The following is a 12583-nucleotide window of genomic DNA, read 5'->3' as shown; positions in this document are numbered from 1 at the left end:
TACAGCTTGTTGTGCAGCACCGAAGTGTGTGTGTGTGTGTGTGTGTGTGTGTGTGTGGGGATAAATGAATAGGGTTAGCAGTCGCGGCAACACCTTGAAAGCCCGTTTCCTGTTTCAAAATGACATAACTATGTACAAAGCTTCGTGCATAGCTATGTAAAACTAAGTCTTTATGGACATAATCTATAAATAAACTGTCCTGCACAGAAACCCAACCTCAACCCAACCCAGGATGGACTGGAACGCCGACTTAGAGTCAACCCTTATCCCATAAAATCGGTGGTCAGCTAAAGCTCGAGTGGCTGAATGGGAGCGAATCCCTGCAGCCAGGTTCCAGAGGAGGGGAGGCCTTTACAGCAACACATTAAACCCTGTGGTTCTGGAATGAACGTGTAATTATAGGTGTCCACATAACCTACAGTATAATATTTATGAATACTTTTTGAAAATATCAGTTGTTCTGTAAACCCCAGAGTATCGCCTGTCGTTTTAAATGATCATCCTCGCCTCCGATCTTCTGGGATTAAGGAGAAGAAGAAAAAAGAAATGAGATTTTAAATGCACTGGGTATAATGTAGTGAATCACAAGCTAAGCAGCTTATAACTGCTTGTCCCTCTGTGGGGAACATATTGTGTTTAAATTCTCAGCAGGATCTTCTCCTATACATCAAACAGTGATGGATCACAATCTTTAAATCCACACTTTTGTTTGGATGGGACCAAAGTATCTAAATGTAAATTGACAGCATGGCATGACATAATGATATCCACCTACAATGTCCACATAAGTCAAAAAACGTGATTTGAAATGTCAGGGTCTGTGGCGAAAGCATGACCTTTAACAGCATCTCTCAAACGAACGTGTTCATATTGTTTATCTTTTGATGCATCACATAGAAAGAGCTGGTCCTATCTCAGAGGCGGAGGGGCGGGGAATGAAACTCATGGGATAAAATGTCAATAAATGAGAATAAATAATACGAAATGTCAATAAAATATCAGTCTCATCTCTTTGATTTGGTTTAGCCATCGTACCACATTTTACATTTTGCGTTCCTTCATTGTTGTGGCCACAGATATGGATCATCGACTGTCTATGTCTGCGTTTGCACGTGTGGGGCGGTGAGCGGACATTACAGTCGTTTTATTATTAAATCAAGAGGCTTCCTTTGCTCACATTGAATAGCAGGTGGAGATGAAAGCCCCTGACAGCAGTCTGAGAGCAACATATTATATGTTTCATAACCTCGAGACATTAGAATGTAACGTCTCTACTGCTGCCTGTAAAGATGAAATATCGAAACAGGCTTAATAAGTCTGTTGTATGACAAATGCTTAATATTTTCAGATCAAATTACTCGTATGAACAAGCACCAGATCACATTTGTGCATATAAGTAATCAGGGGAAATAAAAGCAAAGTGTTTTGATTATGTCTCAGAGTCTTCTTGCATCTTATAACGTCTCTTTTAAAAGGAATAGTTCAATATTTTAGATTTTTAGTTTGCTTAGCTTAGCATAAAGACTAAAACAGGGTGAACAGTTAGCCTGGCTCTGTTCAAAGGTGGCAAAATGCACCTCGATAGCTCATTAAGGAACAGTTTATATCTTGTTTCTTTAATATGCTCAGTATGTTAAGTGTAAAACCCACACCGTTTAATGAATGAGTTTGGAGGTGCTGCTGCTGCTGCAGTAGCTGTTTCCATTCATTATGCTAAGCTAAGCTAACAGGCAGCTTGCTAGCACCATTTTAGAAGCTTAGAATCTTTAGCTTTAGAATCTGCCAGGAGCCATTACTTGGATAGAAATGGATCCTAGTTAGCCTTTTTGATCAATGGAGAGGTTATGAAGCGGTCAGCAGGGAAGTGAAGGAGAGGTAACGAGTATGTGGTTAGCAACGTAACGATACTTTACTTTAAAGCAGCACACGGAGTCTGCTACCGTATTGCAGGTTGAACACCACACATATCCATTCATGTTTTTGAGGGTTGAAGTTTGAAATCACAGAAAGAGGAAATGGATATTCTGTTATTCAGAGTTAATTTTCATTAAGCCTCTTTATTAAATTAAACAGATGGTGTCTGACAGATGTATGAATATTTCATGGAGCTGTGACTGCTCGCAGAAGGTTATATTTTAAAAGCTGTCCACACGAGTGCACATTTTCTATTGACTTCTCTTGCTGGAGTTGCGTGCTGCCTGAAATGTCATGATGGGGAAATAACAATTGAAAGGACGAGAAGAATCAGCAGCTGGCTAACTTCAGGGCACGTTGGTGTCGTCTCGCCTACAGTGCACGATGATAAAAACCTTGATCTTAGCTCCCTGCCAGGAACACCTATAGGTTCACCGCTTCTTCTTCCAGTGTTGGCATTTAAGATTCAGTTTGCAGCTATAGCTTAGTGTAGCCGGTCCCTCGAAAATCAATTGTGAAATCAATAGGAGCACAACGCGGATAAAAATGTGGAGGAGGCGTATATAAATGGGAAGTTTAAAAAAAGAGACAATTGCAGACATCTTGCAGCACCCTGTAATTATGTCCTTCATGGTAATGTCCTGTTGCCATAGGAACAGAGGCAATGCAATCAATTAAACCCCACATGTTGGTCTGCCGGACACACACAAAAGAAGATTTAACAGATAAAAGGGAAAGTAACACACTGTTTTTATGACAAATCTATAGTGTTTTTGCACTAAAATACTGTTTTCTTATATAAAAAATGATAAATAAATAAAGTTTTACAAATTCAAAATGTGCTTAGGCAACTTTCCTGCCTGTATGACGGACAGAAAGACTCATTTAGATGAAGGAGAGTGATTTGGTTAATGCGAAGACGTTAATTAACCTCTTCACCGTTATTACAACTGTGATAACAGCCTTGTCCACGGAGGTGAAGTGCATGCAGGGAACACAATGTTCTGGAGGAGGAATTACCACCTGAAATCACTGAGGCGCTCCTTCCTTGTGTCTTCATCTGCATGTTAGTCTGACACATGTGCCTGCAGGCAGAGCTGGAAAACTGAAAAGACACAGTCACATTGTCAGAGGACATTTGATGACCACAGTGGAAAGTTGCCATCAGCGCTTTGAAAGCCACCCACACACACACACACACACGCACGCACGCACACACACGCACGCAGAAGATCCACAGACGCACATCCAGATGCATGCACATACGCAATTCTCCCTTCGGCTCCTGCATGTGATCCGGCCGGTGTTGACAGTAGGAGCCGCTGATGATGACTCACCCCCAGATAAGTGATCAGGCGGACAGTCTGAGTCACCTGAGCGTTCTGATCTCCATCTATCACAGTAACTGCAGTCACAGGTGGATTGTTGCGGCCTGGACCCAGCTGTCATTCTCTGTTTGCCTCTCACTGGGTAAATAAAGTCTTCATTTCATGTGTTGGCTTTGCACTAAAACACAGACATCCTCGCCGTCACCTCCTCTTGTCCCCATGGACACACACAGCTAACAAAAAAAACACTGTCAATGCAAAGCCTGCTCATTCATACAAGCACTATAATTATGATGGATTGTTAATGCCATCCGCTGATAGCTGTACGCGTAAACTCTAAGAGTCATTTAATGGCTTGCATAACAAATGGACCCTAATTTCACGCAGCGTTTAAGGGCGCATTAGTGACGTGGATGAGGGCGGAATTGGAGAGGTCTTTAAGAGAAGCCAGAGCATTTAAAAGCAGGAAGGAAGAGGAAGGTTTTTCACGCAGCAGGAGAAAAGCACAGCGCCCATCTTCATCCACCCCACCCCCCACCCCCTGCTCTCCAAAGTAATTACCAAACAAAAAAAGGCATTCTCAAGGGAAGGCTGAGTGTCTGTGCAGCTCAGCTGTTGTTGGTGAATGTGGCTCTGGTCCAACATGATAACAGCACATATTCCACTGTGTCGCTGTCATTTTGGCCATTGTTTTCACTGCTTTTCATTGGCTCTCTTCAATCTCCAACCCCTCCCAACTCTGTCAGATTGCTATTACACTCTCTCTGTCTGGGGGCTCAAACTAATGTGCCACGGCAAAAGCTACTTTTTATGAAGATGTTTACATAAGCATCACTTGCCTACAGATACTCCAATAATAGTCATGTGTCACTCTTACAAAACTGCATCCTGTTTATATGTAGCTGAACAGAAGCGGAACAGTTCACCGTTGTGTGGTTGGATCCGTTTATTTGCAGTCATGGTGCTTCATATTTAGATGCAACACATGTGAATGATCCACCTCCAATACAATAAGTGAACAGGAATATCGTATATTTTACGAGCGAATGTGTTTTTGACACATTTTCCTCTCCCGCCACTTGCACACCTCCAACAGCTCCACTGGATCATCTGTCTAATCCCCCCCCCCCCCCTCTCTCCCCACGGCTCCATGAATAGGTGCCTGCATTTTGCTCTGAAAGGCTGACACAGTTCATCCCCCCTCCACCACACTGGCAGTGCCACCCTGCAGAGGCAGAAACACACCTATTAGCGCTATCAGGTAGATCTGTGCTTTTTCTGTCTCCACTCTGACGCAAGCTGCACGCGCCACCGTCATCAGTTCACGAGCACGCTCACACAGCACACCGAGCCGAAGTCGATTGAAGGAGCTACGATTGGAGATAAGTGCTGGAGCTGTGTGTGTAAGTGGACGGAGGATTTTATTCAGCGACAAAGGAACATTGGTACAATCTGGACCAGAATGCATTGTGGAACACTGACATCAAAACTAAGATTCATGCAAATGAAGAGAGAAATAATAATAATAGGTCTCAGCACAGCTGCGATGTTTGGAAACATGAACACTGTTGTGCTACAGTTTCGCAGCCTCATTTAACAATGACCCTAACGTTTTCTAGATGACAAAAACATTACCACAGTGTTTCTGACATTCAGCTAATCTTGCAAAACTACATTTTACCCTTTAGTGAGTAGCATGCTATATCGGGCGCAGAGGAAGGCCAAAGCCGGGGCATGCATTGCCCTGCGGCGCGACGGATAACACTATGAGACAGCTCCCTGTCCAGTGAAAAGCAAGCCTGGGTAGTGGTGGGGATGTCACAGCAAAACACTGTATGTCACAGACACAGGAACACATCAGGGAACATGCGGCGTTTTTTGTCCCCCGAGCCGATCATATTCACTGCGAGAGGCAGAGACAAACCTTTACCCCTGTCTCATCTGCTGCTGCTCACCAGAACAAAAGGGCTTCCTGATCAGTCAGACAACAAAAAGTAAGAACATTGGGAGTACAAACTGCTGCAGGCTCGGTGAAGTTACAGCTGATTGACATTTTTTTCTCCAGCACTCTGTGTGTAACATAAAGAAAAAGCTGTAAAAACACAAGAGTTGTTCTTGTTTTGTTTGTTGTGCCATGATGAAAGCAGCAGCAATGTTTCTTTTAAACGTGGAAGGGATGCCTCCAGGACACAAGGGGCAGAAAGACCGTGATCCAAACTATTTTGGAAAAGAAATGTAATGAGCTTCTCAAAGAAAACTGGCTTAATATCCAATTCATTGGCTTTCTTTGTTACGAAAATGTATGAATGAAAGATAATTAAAGAAGCTATCCAATTCTGACGCATTGAACACCTTTTATAAAGCAGCGGCGTACATAAAAGAGACCACGTTCTCTTCATGTGAAGAGACCGGCAGCCGCAGCAGCAGATGGGTGCAGACTTGACATCAGCAGGTCACCCTGACAGTAGAACAATGTGTGATCTCTTGTGTGGCCAGCTCCTCACCCCGGCTGAATGGCAATTAGCATTGGAAATAAAGCAGGCCGCCCTCTCCGAGCCTTCTCATTGGCTGCTGCGGCCTCTGTACTTTACCTCTACGCTCTGTTGTCACCAGGAAACCAGCACACGCGGTACAAGATTACAGGTGTTAGAGAGCGAGGAGGTGGCTACGACGCCGGTGAAGGATGTAGCTAAGAATTCTGGGACACCTGAAGTTAACATAATCAATACTGGATAACCCGAAGTGATCCCCTTAACCTTTCACCAGGTCAATACTTTGTTTTATGACCTTAATACCTGCAACCGTTATGAATACTCATCTGCCTCAGCTGTTCTTCATCGCCCTTTTATTTTTCGTCTGGGAGAATGTGCTGCCCAGAAAAACCACTTTGCTTAAAACATTTTTTTTTTTTTATGCCACAAAACCAACGAGGGAAGCGGTCGCCATCGACAGTCAACGCTGGTTTCCTTTGACTGTGATCGCACTCTACCACTTTTGGCATCTGACAACGGTCAACATTAGTTTACTTCCTAACAACAACCACAATATTTCCAAACCTTCACCAGGAAGCAGATGAGAGGAAGCTGCTTTGTAGCCCAGGCATCGAGCATCTCTGGACCTCTGTGGTTAGGGGGCCTTCCTATCTCCCTCCTCGACCAACAGCGCTGCCCCTCACACTTAAAGCACACGTTCATCAATAATTTAACAGCAAATTGATGAAAAGAAATGCAGAATTTACTGGGAGAAAATCACCGCCTGCCGTACAAATGGAAGCAAAAACATGTAGCCAGTCGATAATGACTGCAGGAGATGAAAGCAACTTCCTGATGACTTCAGGCCCCGCAGAGTGATGGTGCTCTTGCGTGAATGGAGGTAATTATGACCTGTGCAGATGACTCCCAGGCTCTGGTGTGCACAGTGTGAGCAACGCTGCATGCCACACAAAAAAAAAAACCGCCTCCCGGCACTTACAGAAGACCAATTCTGCTCCCAGATATCTGCGATTAGCGTATGAAGGTGGCAAAAACAGAAAGTCAGTCAGCGAGTGTGCCGGGGATTGTATGTGGGATTGTGACCAGTGGTGGAAGCAATTATTGGCTAATTTTTTCTCTCTCCATCCCCGTCCTCCCCCCTCTCTCTCTCTCTCTCTTTCGCCGTAGTTGTTCCATTTCAGGATTTGTCATGCTGCAACGACAGGCTGAGGCAACGGGCACTATGCTGGTGCCTGTGAGCCGAGCCTCTCGGGTTGAGATAAAGCTAAGCTGACAAGTAGGTTCATCTGCGTCACAGCGTCCTTCCAAACAGTCTCCGACAAGGAGAAAATGAAGGCAAGGCATGTTCGTGGAGAGGTGGCCCCCCCCCTTTACACTTCACCTCTCGGCTCCTCCTGGTACGCAGCTGCTGGCTTTTGCCTCAGGCTGCTTCTTCAAATAAAGCTATCTTCATGTTGCAAACCAAACATGGAGGCAACGAAGCAGCCCGAGAGCAGGAGTTCAGGAACAACGTGCAACACCACCTAGCTCTGTCCCGCGTTGGTTTGAGAAGCTCGAGGGATTTATTCTCACTGCTACATTTTAATTTCAGTGTGTAGGCAGAGGCAAAGCTACACATGCAATCTATCATTCAACACACACACACACACACACACACACACACACACACACACACACACACACACACACACACACACACACACGGCTTCCTTAAGGACACCTCTCACTCTCTGGTGCATAAACACAAATGCATCTCCCGCTCGATTTTCTTCCCCCAGTCTTTTCTCTCCCTACGTGCCCATCCCCCCCCCCCCCTTCAACTGAGGAAGGCCCTGGTTAATAATTGAGGCGTATTCCCCCTCTGCTACTGTAGCTTCCCGGGTAAGTTTCTTCTTCTTCTTCTTCTTTCTTTTTGCATTTCCTGGATCTCACCATTATTTGGTTGTTGAGATGCAGAATTAGAAACACAAAGATCCTCGAGGGGGGGAGAGAAATGCAAACTCCAAACATCTCTAGATTTTAAATATTTTATGTCTCCTTCTTGCTTCTGCTTTTATTTTGAAGGAGGCTTCTCCTCCAGCCCAGCAGGCCTCATGTTAAAGTGCCAAAGCTGAATACATGCAGCGATGGATGATATGAAATGTACAAATGATTCATGACGTCACCGGCTCCGTTAAGTTTCCCCATCACTGATGCAGATCAAACTAATACATCCCTGAAGAACTCATTGTCGCTTCATGTCACCATTCATCATCGGGAATATAATAAAAACATTTGACACATTTTTGAAGCTGCAATGGCAGGAAACTGAAGCTGTCCAGGTCGGGCTGCATTATGAGGCGTTTGCTGACACCTGCTGTCTGAACGCATGAAGTTACAGATTCCTTAGTGTTCCAGTACATGTGGTGTGTGTGTAGTGTTTGAACCGCACACAATGATGTCACTCTTAATTACGCACACACCTTATAAAGTAAACAAGACATTCATTATGCAGGTTTATCTTCTTATTATAAATATTTGTTTCCAGCCATAACAGTCGGGCAACATAATTGAATTTAAAATCTATACAAAGAGAAGAAACAGAAGACACTCATTTACACCGATCAAGAGGGGGGGTTAAAACGAGGCGTAAGGCAAAGAGGCTTAAATGGTAAAATGCCTGAGATTTAAAAAAATATATTTCTCATGTGCGCTCGAACCACGGAGAAATAAACCAAACTCCAACATATATATTAAAAATAAAACCACATGCTGGATGTGTGTGAACTCTTCTTCTATGTTTGATACTAGCAGCAGGCGATGACGGTGAGAGCTACACGATTACTTCTCAGTGCGAACGATTACTTTGAACAAAAGACTCAACGAAGGCTTCATCCTGCGTGATGTTGAGACATGCAAGTATGCCTAACTTAAACAGAACATTCATATTGTACTCGTCTTCAATGTGCAACATGCATCAATGGCACCTGGATATAAAACTCAAAAAAGAAAAAAGTTCCAGTGATGCGACTTACAATCATAAAGGAAGCTCTCTGTATCCTAGTGTAACGATACGAACAGGCTACTCTTCTTAACTGCCTGACACCGTTTGCGAAGTCTCCTCCTCCATAACGTCCGCTGAGCTTAAGCGCTCAGAACTAGCGTCACTCGGGCTCTCCGTGGCGACTTCAAGGCCTTCGAGGTCGTGCGCATCTCTGCTCGGAGAAGTGGTGGCGATGAGGTCAGTAACGCCCGGCCGCTCGGTCTCCGGGATGTCTGAGTCTTCCTCCCTCTCAGGAGAGTGAGGTCTTTGGTGGACAGATGAGGTATCTGTACAAACAGAGAGATAAAGGAGTAGTTCTAAGCTTTAGAAACACAGTGCTGCGGTGCTTTCAGCTGTGTTGCACATGTGTTCATCAATGTTACAAAGGAATTCCACCATCAAAGCCGTTAAGTGAGCCGAGACATGCGAAGCGTGCAAACAATATCTGGCTTTAATACAGGATGGCGTTGAAATCATGCAATCGCTCCACTCAAAGCAGCACAGAGGTACTTACCGAAGCTACAACGATCACCGGATTCATCTCCATAATTAACAAACATGGAGCTCTGGCCCACGTCATTGGTGGAATCCATGTCTGGAGTCATCTCTTCGTTTATGTTGGAAGTATCTGCAAGTCATACGTTTTATTTAGCGTGACGACACGTCTACATCAGACACGGAATAAATGCTTCTTAAAATGAGATCTTGTTACCAAAGTCCACAGCTGGCTGAGCGGGCGAGGACACGCACAGGTCCTGCACAGCTCCTTCCATTTCATTCACATCGATTTCACTGACGCTCAAGGGGCTTGGTGCCTCCACTGAAGGCACCTGAGAGCAGAGAACTTGTTTTAGGACGAGGAAATGAACTATGTCTCCATAGAAGAAAGGTGCGACAACCCGTACCTCAGTGTGGTCGCTCGCAAACAGCTCTTCACTGCCGTCGATCACAGCGGCCAGCGGAACATTCTGGGTGTTCGGCTGAGCTGCACGAGTTGGGATCCTGTGCAAGTAGCCGTAGCCAATTCCACAGCCTAAGCTAAGATGTAAGACAAAACAAAACTAGGGCATTACTAGAAATGTGTATTGTGCCTGTTCATATACAGGTGACTTGTGAAGAAACAGCTGCAGCTACTTAAAAGCCGCACCTTCCCTCTCCTCCCCACGCTCCATTTGGAGTCACCACCACCTCTCTGCAGTTGTCCGTCTGTGTGTTGTACACCAGCAGCTTCAGAGGTTTCCCCTCATTGGCTTCAATCAAAGAAAAGAAATCCTCTGACTGCAACGTGAAAAAGGAAGGGATTTAAGATGTGGCGCTGTGTGTCGTCCGCGGACAGTGTATGAATATAAGCAGCAACAAAGAAATGAAAGCTTACATCTTGCAACACCTGGTCAGCTCCCACGATGAAGTCATCGTGAGCAATAAGGCCGGCCAAAGCTGCAGGAGAATTAGTTTCCACGTCCTGAAAAGGGAAAAGATGGTATGAAGACATTTCCTATTGAAAGGCACGGTCCAAGTTATGATTTGAAATATGCTGTTGTGTTCAAATGCATGCGTGAGAACACCACACGGACATTTGTCCATATGGTCGAACCAGGTGGTAATATGACTTTTATTATGGTTAGGGTCCACAATCAAGTAGACCTGAAACCTTCACCTCCTTTATCTTCTTTAATTGCTTCTAACTTAAAAGACAAATACTGAAGATAAAAAGTGCTGACACCTCACAGCTGCCCATATCAGGTCAGCGGGAGTTCAATTAGAGAGAGACTTCACTTACCAAGACGTGCCAAACGTTCTCATTGGCTCCTTCAAAGCTGCAGAAGCGGACACTCGCGCCCAGCAGCCCCTGACCCCCCCACATGTTACTGGGTATCACTTCCAGTTCCCTCACCCGCTGGGATTTAGAGTTGTACACTTCAAGTTTGACCGCTTTCTCCACATTGGCCTTTAGAAGGTCTTTCAGCAGGTCGCTTTCTTTATTCTGGAGAAACAAGAGAAATGTCAAGTACTCTGCGTGACGGCGCAGAGACGGCAAACCGGTCTTCATGTGAAAGAACAGGAAATGAGATTATGATGGACTTTATGGGCACTTTACTCCGGAAGCTATAATTCAGGCATTAACATTACTGGTGCTTCAATAAGCCGGCTGCACCGTCTGGGTGAACCTCCGCCCACTCCATCGAGTTGAAACAGCGTGTAACAAGTTTACAATTTTCTCTGATATCATGGCATTTTGCTTGCTGTAGAGGTTTAGTGTTGTTCTCATTTAAACTACCTTATATGGTGTTGGGTAGTTTAATCTACAGCAATGCATCTTATTCTATACGATTGTCATGTTTGTGACCTTTGTGACAATGCAAGTGGGTTTTAAGAAGGTTTATTCAGAAAGAAATAGAACGTTCTCGTAAAAAAAACACGTAAACCTTCAGGAAAAAAAAGATGTCAAATATGCTCATCCATTTGATCATATATTTACATTTGGTGAGTGGACATGCCCTTTACGTAACATAGGAGATTACTCACAAGTCGGGTATTTCCTATGGAGAGAATGAAGTCAAAGAAAGGCTCCAGGCCAGCCCTCAGAGCTGGGGAGTCCTCTTGAAGCTGAAATATGAAAACACATGATTTGGTTGACTTGACAATAAAAGCTAGTGTCACAGTCGCCTCCGTGTGGCCACTACGGGTACTGCATTGGGCACAATCTGGCGATCCTCACAGCTGTTGTTCCAAACATGGTGAACAGATTGATGTAACTTCATCATTTATCTATACAAGTATCACATTTTCCTGTTTGTTCTAAAAAGTTGCCACCTTTAGCAAAGTTCAATATCTTGAATGTGTGCCAAATGCCACATCATCATGGGCGGGCACCATTAAAGCTGACCACGGTTTTACGAGTTACTACACAGAATAACTGGATAAAAACTGTGTTTCTTTATAGATAAATACAGCAACATAAATTCGTTCGGGAGCTAGCAAGCCAGTGAGCTAAAAGTGGCTAACCCAGACTCAAAAAGTAACGGACGAACCGTGTTGTATATAACCTTACTACGTACCCCGTGGACATGATATCCACTGGAAGTTCCCCCGTCCGACAAAAACGAGCTCTGCGGTACTCCCATGGCCTTCACTACTTCTAGCTACTTAATATAAACACTAACTAATTGTCACTGAGGTAGAATAAGGTCAGAAGTCATTACTGAAGGCTACACAACTGATTCAAGCTAGCTAGCGTCAGAGGCAGGTTGACAGCAGCCGCTTCAGAGGAAGGCAAAGCTAATAAATAAAGATGCCAGAGCAATCGAACCGGTAGCAGACTGCGCTCGATTAGCCGTCCTTGTGTCCGGGGTGTTCTACGTGGTTGCCAAGCAACGGATAATGCTAGTCTAAAATGTTTCATCTCATTCATGAAAAAAATTGACGTTGTGTGCGTGATACAGTTGTATATTTGAAAGGATGTAGCTTTACATAGAGCATGTATGTAAGTTTACTTTAGCTAGCTTCAAAAACACACCTACAGCTATTAGCAAACCTACATTGTTTATAGTTACTTGCCCATATTTCATATATTTACAAGGATAACCCATCTTGAACAAAGGAAAGTGAACATTTTACATTAAGATACAGTTGATAAGAGGAAAATGTATTATGTGGATAGAGAAGAGCAGTTAGGAATATTAAATGCTCCCTCATTTGGACAGAAATCTTGTCTTCAGGGATCCCTTAAAAAAACAGGATACCTTTTTATTCACCCACTTAAACCACAAAACGTCACAATAATAAGGATAATAACAATAACTTCACCTTTCATGTAGAGATGCAGC

General features: G+C 44.1%; 1 protein-coding gene across 1 annotated transcript; it reads right to left on the bottom strand.

Moving 5' to 3' along the window:
• Positions 1-8225: 8225 nt before the first annotated feature.
• Positions 8226-12065, bottom strand: LOC115025700 (Golgi reassembly-stacking protein 2-like). Its single transcript, XM_029458138.1, has 9 exons — positions 11816-12065; positions 11283-11363; positions 10537-10740; positions 10132-10218; positions 9904-10034; positions 9662-9794; positions 9469-9586; positions 9271-9384; positions 8226-9043 (listed from the first exon to the last, which is right to left on the bottom strand). Exons 1-9 carry the CDS (start codon positions 11879-11881, stop codon positions 8805-8807), a joined length of 1173 nt encoding a protein of 390 aa, XP_029313998.1. The 5' UTR covers positions 11882-12065; the 3' UTR covers positions 8226-8804.
• Positions 12066-12583: the final 518 nt, after the last annotated feature.

The sequence above is a fragment of the Cottoperca gobio genome, chromosome 20 (genome assembly GCF_900634415.1).
Source record: "Cottoperca gobio chromosome 20, fCotGob3.1, whole genome shotgun sequence".
NCBI classification, from domain to species: domain Eukaryota; kingdom Metazoa; phylum Chordata; class Actinopteri; order Perciformes; family Bovichtidae; genus Cottoperca; species Cottoperca gobio.
This window is presented reverse-complemented; position numbering and strand designations above follow the sequence as displayed.

Coding starts and splice junctions, on each gene's coding strand:
- LOC115025700 (XM_029458138.1), bottom strand. CDS start 11,881: ATGGGAGTACCGCAGAGCTCGTTTTTGTCGGACGGGGGAACTTCCAGT. Junction 10,035..10,131: donor CTGACCAGGTGTTGCAAGAT/GTAAGCTTTCAT, acceptor TTCACGTTGCAG/TCAGAGGATTTCTTTTCTTT. Junction 9,044..9,270: donor CGGTGATCGTTGTAGCTTCG/GTAAGTACCTCT, acceptor CTGTTTGTACAG/ATACCTCATCTGTCCACCAA.